This window comes from Coregonus clupeaformis, chromosome 35, assembly GCF_020615455.1.
Source record: "Coregonus clupeaformis isolate EN_2021a chromosome 35, ASM2061545v1, whole genome shotgun sequence".
NCBI classification, from domain to species: domain Eukaryota; kingdom Metazoa; phylum Chordata; class Actinopteri; order Salmoniformes; family Salmonidae; genus Coregonus; species Coregonus clupeaformis.
In genome coordinates this window covers 13,234,576-13,252,427 of record NC_059226.1, presented here as the reverse complement: position 1 = coordinate 13,252,427, position 17,852 = coordinate 13,234,576, and the positions used below count along the sequence as shown (strand labels likewise).

The 17,852-nt window shown below is 41.6% G+C and overlaps 1 protein-coding gene and 2 long non-coding RNA genes across 4 annotated transcripts; all 3 read left to right on the top strand.

Annotated features, from left to right (window-relative positions):
- The first annotated feature begins 6,647 nt into the window (after positions 1 to 6,647).
- LOC123482513 lies at positions 6,648 to 7,518 on the top strand. Of its 2 annotated transcripts, XR_006657775.1 has the most exons (4): positions 6,648 to 6,658; positions 6,981 to 7,084; positions 7,239 to 7,317; positions 7,410 to 7,518. It is a non-coding gene; the product is annotated as an uncharacterized LOC123482513 (long non-coding RNA). The 2 variants fall into 2 exon arrangements; XR_006657774.1 differs by lacking the exon at positions 6,648 to 6,658 and having other exon boundaries at positions 6,668 to 7,084.
- A 5,104-nt stretch (positions 7,519 to 12,622) lies between these two features.
- Positions 12,623 to 13,094, top strand: LOC121551547. The gene is made up of 3 exons (XR_005997080.2): positions 12,623 to 12,666; positions 12,787 to 12,885; positions 13,053 to 13,094. It is a non-coding gene; the product is annotated as an uncharacterized LOC121551547 (long non-coding RNA).
- Positions 13,095 to 14,692: 1,598 nt separating this feature from the next.
- Positions 14,693 to 17,852, top strand: LOC121551546. The gene is made up of 10 exons (XM_041864246.2): positions 14,693 to 14,776; positions 14,899 to 14,946; positions 15,070 to 15,150; positions 15,441 to 15,500; positions 15,728 to 15,786; positions 16,197 to 16,266; positions 16,354 to 16,443; positions 17,115 to 17,198; positions 17,305 to 17,409; positions 17,600 to 17,852. Exons 1-10 carry the CDS (start codon positions 14,693 to 14,695, stop codon positions 17,732 to 17,734), a joined length of 816 nt encoding a protein of 271 aa, XP_041720180.2. The 3' UTR covers positions 17,735 to 17,852.

Sequence of the window (17,852 nt, the reverse complement as noted above, 5' to 3'; positions counted from 1 at the left end):
CCAAAGTCAGATTAGGATATAGGCCAAGGAGTAGATAGTGTATTTTTGCTACTACTTTCACCACTTTTAGTATTGAAATCTTTGGTTGTTTACTACACTACCTTACTCTGTTTAACACATGGCCTCACATGTGAATCCTTAAAGAGATGGGTTGGGGTAAGGTTTAAGAGGTTGTGAATGATGCGGAATGGGTATAAACAAAGAAGAGCTCTCCAGTAGGTGTACCAAAACATTCAAGGGCCATTTTCTTAAAGGTTTATCAACTTTCAAAGCAGAATGACTTTCCCATTGTTCCTCAGCTGCAGTGTATGATATACCACGTTCTAGCTCAGAGTCTCTACATTTATCCAATGTAAAAAATAAAAGTCAAGAGAGATGCAAGTAAATTTGTTCTAGAAATGCATACTTTATTCATAACAAATATCACAATGAAGTTAATTAATCAAATTGATCATCAACAGTTACACATAAGTTTCAAATGATATGCAAGGTCAGGGATATCAGCTCATGAAATACATCAAACTATCTGAGAACCATAGTACATGTGCTGGTTGCACCTCTTAATCACATCATTTCAGATTGATTTTCTTTTGACAATGTACATGGGAGCATTATTTCAAGGTGTTGACTATTATACTCAATGAATCTGATATACTGTACACAGTTGTGGGAAAAGTACCCAATTGTCATACTTGAGTAAAAGTAAAGACACCTTAATAGAAAATAACTCAAGTAAAAGTGAAAGTCACCCAGTAAAATACTACTTGAGTAAATGTCTAAAAGTATTTGGTTTTATATATACTTAAGTATCAAAAGTAAATGTAATTGCTAAAATATACTTAAGTATCAAAAGTAAAAGTATAAATCATTTCATCCAATGCGCTTTTAAATTCACAGGTATTATTACATTCTCAAAAACGCCACCAATTGTGTGCTATTCTAGATATCTTAGGCAGAACATCTATCCTCTCAGAACAGAGATTCTATAACTGTTGGCTAACAAAAGAAGTGGGGCACATCAACACACAATTGGACTGCTCTCTGTCTGTCTTACCGGACCTCGTAGGAGTTTCTGATTTGATTCCAGAGAGAGGCCATGAAGAAATCGGACAAAAAGATCCAGATGTCCATTCTTGCTCTCCAAGGCTTTAATAACAGCACTCTTCAGCAACTCTTGCAAGGATAGCTCTTCAGAAGAAACTCCAGTCCAGAAGGACTTCAGTGCATTCAGGTTATTGGTTGTGTAACAATGATACACATAGACAGCAGAGAAAAACTCCTGAATGCTCAGATGGACAAAGAAGTACACCATTCTCTGAGACAACACAGACTCTTCTTTAAAGATTTCTGTGCACACTCCTGAGTACACTGAGGCCTCTTTGACATCAATACAACACTCTTTCAGGTCTTCTTCATAGAACATGAGATTGCCCTTCTCCAGATGTTCAAATGCCAGCTTCCCCAGCTTCAGAAGAGCTTCCTTATCCAACTCCATGAGCTCCTCTTGATCTATCTCATCACTTACATTTACATTTACGTCATTTAGCAGACGCTCTTATCCAGAGCGACTTACAAATAGGTGCATTCACCTTATAGCCAGTGGGATCACCACTTTACAATGTTTTTTTGGGGGGGGGGTTGGGGTTTGGGTTGGGGTAAGGGGGGGGGTAGAAGGATTACTTTATCCTATCCCAGGTATTCCTTAAAGAGGTGGGGTTTCAAATGTCTCCGGAAGGTGGTGAGTGACTCCGCTGTCCTGGCGTCGTGAGGGAGCTTGTTCCACCATTGGGGTGCCAGAACAGCGAACAGTTTTGACTGGGCTGAGCGGGAACTATGCTTCCGCAGAGGTAGGGGAGCCAGCAGGCATGAGGTGGATGAATGCAATGCCCTCGTTTGGGTGTAGGGACTGATCAGAGCCTGAAGGTACGGAGGTGCCGTTCCCCTCACAGCTCCGTAGGCAAGCACCATGGTCTTGTAGCAGATGCGAGCTTCAACTGGAAGCCAGTGGAGTGTGCGGAGGAGCGGGGTGACGTGAGAGAACTTGGGAAGGTTGAACACCAGACAGGCTGCGGCATTCTGGATGAGTTGTAGGGGTTTAATGGCACAGGCAGGGAGCCCAGCCAACAGCGAGTTGCTGTAATCCAGACGGGAGATGACAAGTGCCTGGATTAGGACCTGTGCCGCTTCCATGATACTTCTGGTTCTTCAGGTTGGTCTGAATGAGCAGGACGTGTATGAACATCTCAGTCAGTGTCTTGGGCATCTCTTTTCTCTTGTCTGTACTCAACATGTGCTCAAGGACTATTGCAGAAATCCAACAGAAGACTGGCATGTGGCACATGATGTGGAGGCTCCTTGATGTCTTTATGTGTGAGAGAATTCTGCTGGCCAGGTTCTCATCACTGAATCTCATCCTCATTGAACCCTCGTACCTCTGTCACCTGGTCAACACACTCAGGGGGGATATGATGGGTTGCTGCTGGCCTTGAAGTTATCCAGAGAAGAGCAGAGGGAAACAGATTCCCTTTGATGAGGTTTGTCAGCAGCACATCTACAGACAATGTCTGTGTTACATCAGACACCATTTAATTGTACTGGAAATACAATGGAAATCTGCTTTCATCTAGACCATCAAAGATGAACATAGCTTTACAGGCAGCAAGTTTGTTCACATCATCTATGTCTAGGTCTAGATCTGTGTGGAAGCTGTTTAGAAGTCAGAGCATACTGTACTGTTCATCTTTAATCAAGTTCATCTCCCGGAAACGTGACTCGTCGACTGATACAGATGATATATGCTTTTCACCACTGGGTCTGGTAAGTGTGGAAAGCGACCTGTTGAAGTCGATAAATGACAAATTGGGCATACTAGAATTGGTCAGTAAGGACGTAAAAGAGTTGAAAGCGAGTCTTCAAATGAGTGATGAAAAAGCATTGGTAATGGAGAAAGAAACCAAAAAATTAAAAGTGACAGTCTCTAAGATGGAAACGGACATTAGGGAACTTAAAAAGGAGAACAACCTTCTGAGAGAAGCCTTACTAGACATCCAAACTAGATCGATGAGAGAAAATCTAGTACTTACGGGTATTCAGAAAAAGGAGGGAGAAATAACAGAGAATATTATGAAGGACTTCCTGCATACAGCGCTTCAAATCCCACTCGAGGCTGTCGATAAAATCCAACTCGAACGTGTACACCGTTTCGGAAAATATGAGCACCCAATCGTTGCCAAATTAGCATTTTTTAAGGATAAAGCAATGGTGAAAAGCCTAGGGAAAAGACTTGCTGGCACGAAAATAGGCATGAATGATCAGTTCCTGAGGGAGATTGCAGAAAGGCACAAAGTTCTGTATCCAATCTTCAAGGAAAACAGATTAAAAGGGAAACGTGTTGCACTCGTGGTGGATAAACTGTATATCGGCAACCAAATGTTCAGAGACACAAAGACTACTCCATGGCTATTATAAAAGTTGTAATAGAGGAGTCGAATAATGGAGCACCCAATACTAGCAATGATAGGGATTGTAATATTAAAGAACATTTATAGTAAGTATAGTATTTTATAAAACGATAAAACGATATAACAAGAAAAGATAATACATTTTTAAATACAACTAATTAGAACATGGCTTTTTTGGCGAGCGGTTGTTGTTTTGGCGGATGGTTGTTGTGGTTGGTCCTGTGTTCTTTCTGGCGTCCTTTCCCCCTTGCGGCAGGTGTGGATGCGGGTGCGTTTGCACGCTCGGCCCATTTCTTCCGCAGTCAACCATGTGGTGTGCATTTTTGTGTTTGGAAAGGTGCGGCGTTAAGTGAGTGAGAGGGGAAATGGTTGCATATCCCAGAGCCGACGGGGGTCTATGAGCAGGGGTAGTGAGAGAGAGCTTTCAATTTTGTGTAGATGAGGGATATACATTTTTAAATATGGTATACATCTAATCAAATTTTTTGTTGTCCTATCATGACGGAATGATCCCTAACCCTATATCCTGGACACCCACCTGAGCGACCCATACACCAAAGAGAAGTTCCCATCTCTTTTATGGACCTGCTGTGAGTATGCAGCCTAAACAGATAAATAAATGCGGTCAGAGACCTACTTGAGTAACACCGCCCCCTCAAGATTCTGAGCCTGCCTGGCAGGGTTGGTCCTACAAAGCCAGAGCCCCCTGATGGGAGATCATTATATACAAGGAAATTCTCAAAGCTGCTAATGAGAACCTTGACGACCTTTTACCTAGCCGGTGGGGATTCCGGTGGGGTACCCCCACCCAGGTAGTGGCAGTGCTGGCAACACTGGCTGCAGTAACCCATGGGGAGGGGATCACACTCTGACAATCAGAGAGGGGGTTTATCATTGTGGCCCAGGTGGCAGAAAATAATCAAAGGTCTGACTGCACGGAGATGCTTGGGAAAAATGGTTACAACAGGGGATTAGAGTGTTTGTGTCTCAGATGAAGAGGGTGGATCTGATCTCCATCACCTAGGACTTGACATAGATTAAGTAGATTAATCAAATCTCACATTGTTGTCAATTTCTGCTCAATCTGCATGCTTTCTCAATCAGCTGTAACTGTATGTGCACTCGTAAATCAGGTCCTTTCTTGAGCTGGGCTCTGGGATATAACAGCTGTTGAGTATCTGATTTTATGGTGGATTGTGGATGAGGGGGGTTGAGTGTGTTGGAGTATGTGAGTATGTGCGTGTGTGTTTGTCCGGCATCTGTTGTGGGGGGGTGGGGATGTTGGGGGGAGGGGGGAGGGGGGTATGGGATGGACCTCGGGAATTATTTGCTAGGATAATAATTGCTTGTCAATAAATGAAATGTAATACAATGGCAATCCGGGTTATATGTTAAAATCCTACGCATGAACTGCCGACATTATTACGCATATTAATTGATAATGATGGAAAATAGGATATGCATATTTTTTTTATAGTTATATATATATATATATATATATATATATATATTAGGGGTGTAACGATCCATCTACTACATCGATGTATCGATTTCTATTCCTATGATCCAACTACATCGATCTGTGCTCGGCGAGTTGGCCTTTTGGACAACATATATCGATCTAACATCGTTTTAAAATGTAATAAATCGATTGTATCGATACTAGGAAATAACCCATTGGATTTAAGCGGTCAGACTTTATATGGATGTTTTTTCTAGCACTTTTAATGATAAAGGCTTTAAACATTACTCGATTCAGTCTGCCTATCCGTGACGATCATCGCGCCAACAGCAGCGCAAAGGCGCAAAGACAACCAAACATAGCATGGCGGACTACAGAGGAGAAGCCGACGAGCGAGAAATTATCAAGCCACCATTGCGGTCCAGTGTGTGGAAACACTTTGGCTTTTGCAAAGACGGAGATGTTCTAAATAAGTCGCTCGCTGTTTGTAGGATATGTAAAGGTCAAGTAAAGTACAACGGCAACATCGACAAATCTCTCCAACCACCTACTAAGGCGCCATGGGATTTCACACAACACCGACCGTCCAGGCACCTCTTGCAGCGTTCCCGCTGCTACAGCAGCGAAAGGTAAAGTCAACTCTGCAGAAGCCTCAGGTCTCGCCTGCATGTTTAGTCAGAGACTAGGCCAAAACTCAGTTCGGGCGAAAAACATCACGGCAACAATTGCCAAGTTTATCTGCAAAGACATGCGATCCTACAGTGTGGTTGAAAATCCGGGATTCCGTGAAATGATTCAAACATTGGAGCCAAGGTACACAATACCAAGCCGACCACACTTCTCAGAAAAGGTTATTCCTGCATTGTACGAAAGTACTAAGAATGATGTGAAGCTGTCGCTTTCTCAAGCTGAACGAGTAGCGATAACGACAAATGGCTGGACGTCATGCTCAAATCAAGGGTATGTGACAATTACCTCTCATCACATTGATCCGGAGTGGAAAATGAAGACCTTTGTTCTGCTAACCAGAGTTTTAAATGAAGCCCATACTGGTAAAAATATTGGCGCGTTACTGCGTGAAGCCTGCATGGAGTGGAAAATCTACGACAAGAATCCTGCCATCGTCACAGATAACGCCAGGAATATGATTGTGGCGGTGCAGAAGCCCAGTTCAGTCACACATTACCTGCTTCGCACATACACTCAACCTTGCCTCGCAGAAGGGTTTGGGGTGGACCGTGCTTCCAGGTTGTTGGGGAAAGTGCGAAAAATTGCTGGATATTTTCACCGCAGCCCGATTGCATGTCACGCCCTACAGGAAAAACAAACTCTGATGGATTTACCAAAACATAAACTGATCCAAGACATAATCACCAGATGGAACAGTTCATTCGAAATGCTTGAACGCTTTTTGGAACAACAGCCAGCTATAATGGCAACTCTGATGTCCAAGGATCTACGAAAGGGGGTCACAGATGTGTAGGCACGCTGAGTGAGAGTGATATTGCCAACATGGATGACATTGTTCAGTTGATGGGTCCTGTCAAAATGGCAACCACTGTGATGTGTGAAGAAGACCAGCCAACTCTCTCTGTAATTGCTCCTCTTCAAGCAAAACTGCTGAAACACCTACAGCCATGCGAAGACGACTCAACCCTGGTTGCAGAGATTAAGAGGGTGATGGCCAGTGACCTCTCCACACGCTACAGAGGCACCCAAGATGGTCTCAACATAGGTAATTAATTTGGAGTCTTAATTAAAATCAACTTGGTTAATATTTTAGGTTATTAGACTGTATTAATTTGTAAAATGCCACACCTTTGCGTTTTCAAGTTTGAATTTGAGTTGTTTTTTCATATGGAAAAGTAAACAAGATATCTGCAATACAATTCTTAGTTCATGGTGGCTTTACATCATCACTGTGCCACATTTCTTTTAAACATACTAAAGTTTAATCTTCTGATTATTTTGTGTATGAGGAGGTGGTCATCACTTGCAATTTCAGGTCAACTTAATTTAATAATGCAATGAATGCAATATTCTTGTTCTTTAAACAGCATCAGCGTTGGACCCGCGATTTAAAGAACTGCCCTACCTGGAAAAAGAGGACAGAGAACAGGTCTACACAAAACTGGTTTTTGAGGCAGAAGTGTCCCACCAGGTAACTCTTCTCTCCTCTTTCCTCTGCTCTTTTCTCTTCTCCCCTTTCATTTGTCCTCTCTCAAATCTCATCTGTTCTTTATCTTCCTCTAAATTTATGTGTGCAGTATTACAGAGCAGAAATTTGAACAGTTCACACATTCTTACATCAATAGATGCAAGCAATGGGAAATAAGGAGGAAGACGAGGGAAGCTCAAGCACAAAGCTGTCAGGATTCAATGAAGAGACCACAGGTGTGTTTCATGTGATACCAATAAAAGATTGTTGTTGTTTTGTATTAATGAGAAACATGACTATATTTTGAAATATATTTCTTATATTGTAGCTCCAAATGAGTCACCTCCTTGTAAGAAGAAAGCCTTAGATGCGCTGTTTGGCGATTCCTTCACCCAAAGAGAAAGAAAATCCACAAGCGAGACAGCCAGAGCAGAGGTGTTAAAGCTCTATATTTGTATCTGTTTATGCAACCTATCTTCCTTGGCCATGCATGTATGTGATAGAGACAGAGATACTAATACTTTATGGGAATTAACCCTGTTCTTAGAATCAGCACTGTAGAACATAGCGTGTATAATAAGTATAGTGTTAATTGCAGTGTAGCCTAGGTTGCCTCTGGCTATGAATGTTTCTGTACTTGTATCAGTAAATTTTTGGCTAATAACATAGACCTAACAATTATTGTAAATGTGTGTTTACCTTGTGTTATAATAACCTATTTTCAATATAAATGATAGGACTGACTGAAAAGCTGACTTCCTCCATTATAGGCTCCTGGTTGTAATTATTACATGTGTAAGCCCACAACAGCATTGCTGTTAGATAGCTTCATTTATTTAGTTAGCTATACGAAATTAATAATAGCCTAAAACTTATATTAGCTGTATGGCTAGCTTTATTCAAAATAGCAGAACATACCTGCCAGGCGACAAGTCAGCTCTCCCGCGCTGCCTCTCTTTACGCGAAAATCGTCATGCAGACTTGTGCCCTCATGGAGATTCCGTGCAGTGGATAATTAATACTGAGGTATTAATTTGTGATACTTCACTAGGCTAAAACAAGGTTTACTCGTTCATTCGTGTCGGTCAACCACTGAAAACATAAATGTGTCAAACTTTGTCTGCCTCTTCTTATCCATTTGGTGGAATTTCAACCATGCTCCGTCTTCTCTGCTTCCCACCCCTCCTCGTGCACTTCTCCAATCCTCCCTCTCAGTCTCACAACAAGAGGATAATGCTAGTGTCTCGTTTCCCCTAGCAACCAGTTGCTATAGGAATATTCCTTAGTAATTCAAAGTGTTGATGATGATGATGAAGAGTCCAGATGTATGACCACGATAGTTAGATTAGGCTAGTTATTCAATCAAACACATTTATTTTACAATTATAGACCCCTAACCTAGGAAGAAATGTGTATCTTATAAACGTCTGTGTGCAGTTACAGGTAGCATACTCCAAAAACTAGAGAAAATTCGACAAAAAATATATTAAATCCACCTTTTGCACAGTCCTCGGCATTTTAGCTGTGTACATCTCACATTTCCCAACACCGTTGCAGTAACTAGTCGTTTCTATGCGAAGCGGCTGCGGCCGCTTGTAGAAGTAGCCTTAATGACAGCACTTCCCACAGTGCGACCAAAAGAAAGATCTACACATATGAAAGCGGTATTTATCGCTCAATACAAAAAGTGGATTTAATATTTTTCTGAATATTCTCTGTTTTTTGGAGTTCCACCTGCAACTGCACACAGATGTTCATAAGAGACAAGTTTCTTCCGAATCGAGAACAAAGAAAGTATCGCCAAGGTTTGTAAAAAATGTCCTGATTATGGTAAACAGCAGCCTATGCAAGATCTCAGATGAGCTTTAGCTCTGCCACTGAGGTTCGTGTTTACATGGCTATCTAGCAGTAATGTTGGAGGCTACTGGCTTTGATCCAGTTAGTCTACTGGGAGGAGAAGATTTGTCTTTCCCCAGGATACCCCTTGCTTGTGGAGATAATGCTAGCAACCGAATGCTTTAATAAAGGATGAAGGTATAGTAGACCCAAGTAGCCTATTGTAAACTGTAACACATCTCACAATTAGAGTAACATGCAATTTTATCATTGGGGACATCACACTTTGTGCTATAGAGTATAGACTGTTGGGTTTAACAACATTTCCAAAACTCCATACCTGATCATAGGCTTTTGTTTTGAAATGTGTATGCCAGTAATGTTAATTTTATCACCAGCACTTTTGGAACCATAGCACCACTGTAGCTATATAATCCAACCACCTTGACTGATGACTGTCAATTCCTGCTGGAAGTTTTTAACTTTCACAGACTAACCAACCTTTTCTAACTTTCACAGACTGACCAAACTTTTTTCACAAACGTTTTTAGAGTAAGATTGTTGGTCATGAAGATGTCCCTTTCCTAAAATAGTGTAGCAAACAAGGGGCGGGGAAGCGAACCCAGGTTACATGCGTGAAAGGCACACACCCTACGCATCGCTCCAACAGATTTAACCCACTTGGTCAGAATTGTAATGTGGCTCACTGTATTAGCGAGGATCACTACACCGTTTCGACCACTTTGACCACCAATATGCAGCCTACAGTTTTTTAGAGAGACAATAGATTTGTGGGAGTCCTTCGTAATTAAAACACTAACCAGCCGTAACATACGCATTCGATTTCTATTGTCTGCCATTTTCTTTTAGCCTCTGATTACTTTTATCTCCTAATGAAGATTTGTGTTGGTGTACTGGTTTTCCTCAACAGCCACCCTCTTTGGATGTATTATTGTTGCCGGCTGTACAGCCAGAGCTTGTGTGCTCGCCCAGGGTTTCAATTTTAGTCTATTTTAGGATTAGGGTTATGTCATGAAACGTGGGCTACTAGGCCTACATTATAAATATGACACCATCAGCATTTCACTTTGGATATGAATAATCCAAATTATCAATCAGTTATCAAAACGCTCAGATATAACCACCAGGGCAGGAGGGCGAAGAGATGAGAAGAGTAGGCTATCTCAGCTGATTTATGCAGGATATTTAAAATAATAATGTAAAACATATCTGTAGGCTTTTTAGTAACTATTTGAATGATGTTTTAGTCCAATGCATGTTGGTTGAACGCTTTGACACCTTGAACGTGAAAGTGAGTGGTTCAGTGAGTGTCTCCGCCTAGAACATCACAGAGCTGATGAACGCAGCAACGTTCTTTTTCAGAACCATGGCGAGCGCATTGTGACGCTGTCCCTTCTACTCCTACTCAGAGCCATAGATACAGTATTTTCTAAATGGTTATACTCCTACTGTTCTCTAAACAATGGTTTCATAGTTTACAATTGTATAAACTCCCAAATCATGCTCAAAATTCAATTTAATTGATGTCACTGTTGAGTGTTTTTAATCAGTTTGATAAACATGTTTATCCCATTGTGACATAGCCAACCATGACTTATGGAAGACTTTGACGTATTAATGGTCCCTATAAAACCCTGTAATTCTAAGAAAGAATTGTCAGATGGTTTTGAACTCAGTCAAAATCACTGCAGTATGTAGAGCGATAATGAGTAGGTCTATGTTCAGTCGTTTGTTGAAAGCGACCCCGCTGAGATTCCTCCGCGAGAGGTCGCTTCTGTGTGCAGCTGACCTGTTGTTTGCGACCGGTTCGGCAGTCTACTTTTATAATAATAATAATAATATGCCATTTAGCAGACGCTGTTATCCAAAGCGACTTACAGTCATGCGTGCATACATTTTTTTTGTGTATGGGTGGTCCCGGGGATCGAACCCACTACCTTGGCGTTACAAGCGCCGTGCTCTACCAGCTGAGCTACAGAGGACCACATATAGCAAATATTACGGTATCGGTGAGGATGCACTGGCCACCGTGGAGAGCGTGGACCGTGTTGTCACGGTTGAGGAGGGTAAGTTTACATATTTGACAATGTCTAAATAGTAATAGTCCCAAATGCCACCCAATATCCTATTTCTTATTTTGACCAGGACCCATAGTTCTATGGTTAAAAGGCGCTGGTCAAAAGTAGTGCACTAAATAGGGAATAGGGTGTCATTTAGGTAGCAATCATGGTGATGACATTTTTTACAGTGTAGCCCTAGATTAACAACAACAAACAAACTTGCTCCTTTGAAACCAAACCGTTGCTTTAGGTTTAATTGAACATGTTGGTACATTATGCAGACACATAAATACATTTGATGTCATACAATATAAAACACAAGTAAATATATGATCAGCCTAACTACATGGACAGATGTCTGGTGTCTTGTAGCTAGTATTTCTTAAACTTAGAGAAAACAATCCTTTATTGTTTTTCATAAAGATAATGAGCCCACCCTGGACCAGGAGGACCCAGTCCTTGTTCAGGTAAGAATGCTGCAGGCCTATCAATAGCTTGGGTGCCAGTCTTTCTGCTCTCTTGCCAATTCCATCGTGGCAATATGATATTGGCATCACAATCCCATAAGGAGTGGACAGAGAGCTGAAACAGACTGGCACCCAGGCTATAACAATACTGCTTCATTAGCAGGATTGGTTCAATAACAATCTGTCATTCAAACTGTCATTTTACTGACTCATAAATTGATCCTGATTTTCTTCCTTAGTATGTGGTTGAGGAGGTTGGGCACCGGCCCTGTCTGGCTTTAATCCCTTGGTCTGGACCTCTGTGGGTTCCCAGCTCTGTAAGTCCATCCATTCTGATACTCTTTGGTCTTCTCTCTGGTCTTAAAACTGGTTTATGTACTTTAAACATAAACATGACGTTTTCTGAAGAACAATATGGAAATACATTTCTGTAAACATATTCCCTATTTTTTATAACTGCAGCCAACATATTACCTTACCCATGCTGGGAGGATGCTGGTGAGAGAGCTGGCAGTGTTAAACACGCAGGTAACCATGCAGATTATTGGACAAAGCTCATCTGATCTAATAGGCAGGATTACCTTCAGTATCCACTACGGTAGTGAAATACTTTGATGTTCGTTCCCTCATTTTCTCACAGATATTCACAGTGGAGCAGCCCATTTTCATCTGTTTCACTCCTGCTAGGAGGATGGTATGGAATGAACTGTCCTCTCAAAATGAACAGGTAGCCATTCATATGCAGGTACCTCAGATGTTTCCTTAACCTTTCAACACAGACCTGTGTAGTGTCTCAGAATCTATCATGCAGTAGCCTCCTCTTGTGATCCTCCCTATAGCAGTCTGTCAGACCTATAGGCTACCTGTCTATCATTCAAACTGACTTTTAATTTGATCCTGTCTTGTTCCTTAGTATGTGGATGAGGAGGTTGGGCAGCGGACCTGTCTGGCTTTAATCCCTTGGTCTGGTCCTCTGTGGGTTCCCAGCTCTGTAAGTCCATCCATTCTGATACTATTTGGTCTTTAGACTGGTTTATGTAACTTAAACATAAACATGATGCTTTCTGTAGAACAATATGAAAATACATTTCTGTAAACATATTCCCTATTTTTGTAATAGTCTGTAACACTGCAGCCAACTTATTACCTTACCCATGCTGGACGGATGCTGGTGAGAGAGCTGGCAGTGTTAAACACACAGGTAACCATGCAGATTATTGGACAAAGCTCATTTTATCTAATTGGCAGGATTACCTTCAGTATCTACAATGGTAGTGGGATACTTTGATGCCCTTAAAACTGTTCCCTCATTTTCTTACAGATTTGCAAGATTGAGCAGCACATTTTCATCTCTCGTGCTGGCATGATGGTATTGGATGAACTGTCCTCTCAGCTTGAAGAGGTAGCCATTCATCTGCAGGTACTTCAGACATGTTCTTAACATTTATATCTCAGACCTGTGTATTTCAACTATTATCATTGCAGTGGCCTCCTCTTGCAATCTTCCCTATGCCAATATTTTAGTCCTATACAGTACCAGTCTATCATTCAAACTGACTCTTAAATTGATCCTGTCTTGTTCCTTAGTACGTGGATGAGGAGGTTCGGCAGCAGCCCTGTCTGGCTTTAATCCCTTGGTCTGGACCTCTGTGGGTTTCAAACGCTGTAAGTCCATCCATTCTGATACTCTCTGGTCTTTAGGGGGCTTAAACATAAACATAACTTTTTCTAAAAGAAACTTCTGGAAATACATTTCTGTAAACATATTCCCTTTTTTTATAGCCTGTCAAACTGCAGCCAATTTATTATCTTACCCACGCTGGGAGGATGCTGGTGAGAGAGATGGCAATGTTAAACACACAGGTAACCATTCAGATTATTAACCATTACTCATCTGATCTAATAGGGATAATTACCTTCAGTATCCACTAGTAGAATACTTTGATATCTTTAAAGCTGTTCCCTCATTTTCTCAGATTTTCACAATGGAGCAGCCCATTATCATCAGTTTCACTCCTGCTAGGAGGATGGTATGGGAGGAACTGTCCTCTCAAAATGAACAGGTAACCATTCATAGGCAGGTACCTCAGATGTTTCCTTAACCTTTGAACACAGACATGTGTATTTCAACTGCCAATTGTCTTAGAATCTATCATGCAGTGGCCTCCTCTTGCGATCCTCCCCATTCCAGTCTGTCAGTCCTATAGGCTACCTGTCTATCATTCAAACTGACTCTTAATTTAATCCTGTCTTGTTCCTTAGTATGTGGATGAGGAGGTTGGGCTCCGGTCCTGTCTGGCTTTAATCCCTTGGTCTGGACCCTTGTGTGTTCCTATCTTTGTGAGTCTATCCATTCTGATACTCTCTGGTCTTTAGAGGATATTAAAGATTAACATCAAGTCACTAGTTTTCTATAAAACCACATAATGAAAAAACATATTCCCTTGTCTTCATAGCCTGTCTTCTCCAAGGCCAAACCAGTCTACTACCTCACTCGTGCTGGGAGAATGCTGGTAACAGAGCTTGCAGTGTTAAACACACAGGTAACCAAACACATTATTAACCAAAGCTCATCTGATCTTATAGGGAGAATTTACTTTACCCTGTTCCCTTTTTTTTCACAGACTTCCAAATTGGTTATTGAGGAGCCTACCATTCACCTCACTGAAGCTGGGAGGCTAGTGCTTGACGAACTGTCAGCACCTTCAGATAGCCATTCACAGGTAGTCAATCACATTATTAGACAGTCATAGCTGATTAGTAATAGTACACATTACCATGTCCTCTATCTCCACAATTGTGTGTCTTATTAATCACAGAGCAATCTCTATAATTAGGGGATGTCTTTGTTTTTCAGCCAAATAGGGAAGACTCTGGTTTTCCCTATGAGAAGTTGCAGCTGGTTGGGAACTGGGGTTCGTTTCATTTCCATTACTGGAATATCCATTATGGACGAGTGCAGGTACTTCAGACATATTCTTAACATTTATGAACACACCTGTGTATTTGAACTCCCAATTGTCTCTTGGTTTTCTTTTGTATGTCTGTCCCTAATTGAAACCTAGGGGAAACTTGTCGTACGAACATCATGTGGGCTCTATATCACTGCCAGGGATTATACTCAGAACTGAAATCGCCTGCCAAATGTTATAGACATCTACAGCTAACATATAGAGAGAGGTCTGGAGACTGAAGGAGTTTTTTCTTTATAGCAAAATGAAGAGGACATGCATCACCTGTGCATTGTGAGGGGAGTGGAGAAGCAGCTGTGGTGGAGCAGAGTCATCCAAGAAAAAATCCTGGACCCATGGGTGAGAGATTCTCAACTGGTCTTTCGTCTCAAATGCACCTGATTTGTGTCAAATGACGCACATGCTATAGGTCTACTTATATTTCCTGGATGAAATGTAATGTTTCTCTGTCTCTTTTAAAGGGTCTCGTCCAGGTGGTCCTCACCAACAAGAAGCTGACTGGTATTAAGGTACAGTCAGGCAATTTTTCACAGAAAAAAATTTAAAGTGGCAAATGTCCATTTACCTATTTGAATAAATACATGTTGACAGAAAATGAAATTACACGTTCTAATCTCTTGCCTCATTTTTAGTTCCTTGGTAGAAGGATCCATGGACTCATGTCCTGCCTTGTCAAGAGGAGGTCTGAGTTCACCTATTATGAGGATGCCCAGGTACACCCCGTTGTTTCTCTGTGTTATGATTTATTTCAGTGTTTGGTTGAGGGGTTTTCAATATGGTGGTTTTCAGTGTTGGGCTGACAGTGTCACATGTTGTGTGTTAAACAGCAGGTGGATATCTCCACCACAGTGGAGGGGTACCAGGAGAGGGGGGATGAGATGATGGCATATCAGTTCTCCACCTCTGACATCATCACCACCCCTCATGAGCCGTCCTCTGGCTCCTCTCACCAGTTCCCCCAGAATTCTCCGCCTCCCCCTTTCCCTTCCGATTCCCCTCCCAGTCCCCTCCACCTTACCACTCCACCCAGGACCAGGACCAGACCCCTGACAGCACTCCTCAGGTAAAACTCTTTCTACAGTCAATAATTCTTATTTCATTTGTACTTGTGTGTACAGGTGTGTGTCATTGTTTTGGTATCGATAGGTTTGTGTTGTCTGTCAAGGGTCAAGTTGTTAGGTCAAGATGAAAGTATTGTTATGATGTCACTGAATGTTTTGTCTGCTTCAGTTGATGTTGCAGGTGAAATGCAGTTTAGTAGAGTTTAAGTTAATGTGATGTCTGTTTTAGGAGTTTGAGGAGGAGTTTGTGGAGGAGCAAAATAATGCTGCAGATGTGCCCCAGTTGCGGTGGGTTCGCTTTCATGTGTTCATCTATAGTAAAAACCTTTGCTTTGAAATAATCTGCCCAATATTGTAGTTATACAGATGTAGGATCTTAATTTGAGACAGTTTGCTACAGCAGGAAAATAATCCTGCAGCAACAGGATACATTTTTCGTTAGGGCAAATCGAGTCTAAAATTTCAAAGTGGAAATTACAAACTTGAAAATTCCAAATACGCTACAAGTTTGCATTTCCTGCCGTGCAGGAAAATTCTCAGCAACAAAAGAGTGATCAAATTAAGATCCTACATTGGTATGGTCTTTCTGAATCCTGCAGTTATAATATAGGCTAACATAAAATAATTTCTTAATTTCATGGCACTGATGTTTTAGCTTCTTAGGTTGAACATTTGTTATTGAACATTTCTATTTACAGGCGTTACTTTGAAAACCAAGGGACAACCAACTTCTCTCTGAGGCTGGCCGGTATCAGACGTGCTATGGAGGTGAGAAAATGTGAATTTAGCACCTTTTGTATTTCACTTCATGAACATTTCTGGACTATTTGTAAATGTACTGTCTTGTTCTCACAGGCTCTGACATCCTCAGACAGTACCTCCCTCAATTACCTCACCCACGCTGGGAGGATGGTGTTGAGTGGACTATCCGAGCTCAACCAGCAGGTAACCAATTACATAATTGTGCAACGTTCATCAGACCAGATATATAGTTCCCACTGGGCACAGATGTCATTTCAACGTCTCGTTTTGATTTACATTTGGTTGAGTTGTCAACTAATGTGAATTCAATGTGAAATCCCCCCAAAAATTAACGTAATTGGATTTAGGTTAAAAGACGAAATTCCCTTACGTTGATGACTTCTTTCAAATCCAATCAGTTTCCCACTTTGATTCAACATCATCACATTGACATTTTTTATTGATACAACATTGATTCAACCAGTTCTTGCACAGTGGGTTACCTTTAGGCAACAGTGATTCATAGGGTTTAGTTGAAAAGTTTCAACGTCATACTAGCCAAACAATCGGAGGCCCTTTGAATTACAGACCTGAATCTTTGAGTTTATGATCTAAGTTTTAAGGAATTTTATGATTGTTTTGTTTTGAGGACGTGAGGCAGTTTCCAGCAGGCCTACGACCTACTGGTGAACTTCATTAATGAGCCAGCAAACAGGGGAGCGACTAGAGCAGGAGATGGCTCGTAGGAGTAGGTCTACATACAAGCTTGAGCGTTAGCTGCAGGCACCGTCTTCTCATCTAACATCTACTCAATGAGACTTTCTAAAGTGCTTGTCAATGAAGATTATGTAATTATCCTATTTGTTTGACTTCAGATCGACCGCATCAACTTCGCAGATGTTTTTTATGAATTCGTTCTACTAAGCCTTCTAGAAGGAAAGACATCTCTTCCTATATCTGTAAGTGGCCCTAAGAATGGAACATCCTGTTGTTTATCTATGCTATACACACTGTTGTCATATCAGATCTGTAGACACTCACTCATGTCCCCTGTTCCTTCTCCAGAAGCCTGGTAGCTTCCTTTATCTGCTCCTGGAAGTCATAATGAGGATTCACCCTCCTGGAGGAGCCTGGACAGAGGCTGCTGGGAACTTCTACCTCCTTGTTAAGGTACATTTGTCTCTCTCTCTCTCTCTCTCTCTCTCTCTCTCTCTCTCTCTCTCTCTCTCTCTCTCTCTCTCTCTCTCTCTCTCTCTCTCTCTCTCTCTCTCTCTCTCTCTCTCTCTCTCTCTCTCTCTCTCTCTCTCTCTCTCTCTCTCTCTCTCTCAATAATAGTTGATGATGTGTCTGTCGTCAACAGGGCCAGATGAAGGCATGGCTAGAATCCATCTTCAACCTCACTGAGTCAATCTATGAAAGCCCAGAGAGGCTCTCGGGGGAGGTGATGGGGAATCTAGAAATACAGGTTGAGTTCCTGCTGTCCAGCCTGGATTAAGGTTCCCAAACTGAGCCGAGGGCCCCATCACAAAATAAAGTGTTTTGCATTTAAACATTATCTGTCAATCGTAAACAAATGTTACATCATGTGTAGGGGAGAGTGGGGTAAGTTGAGC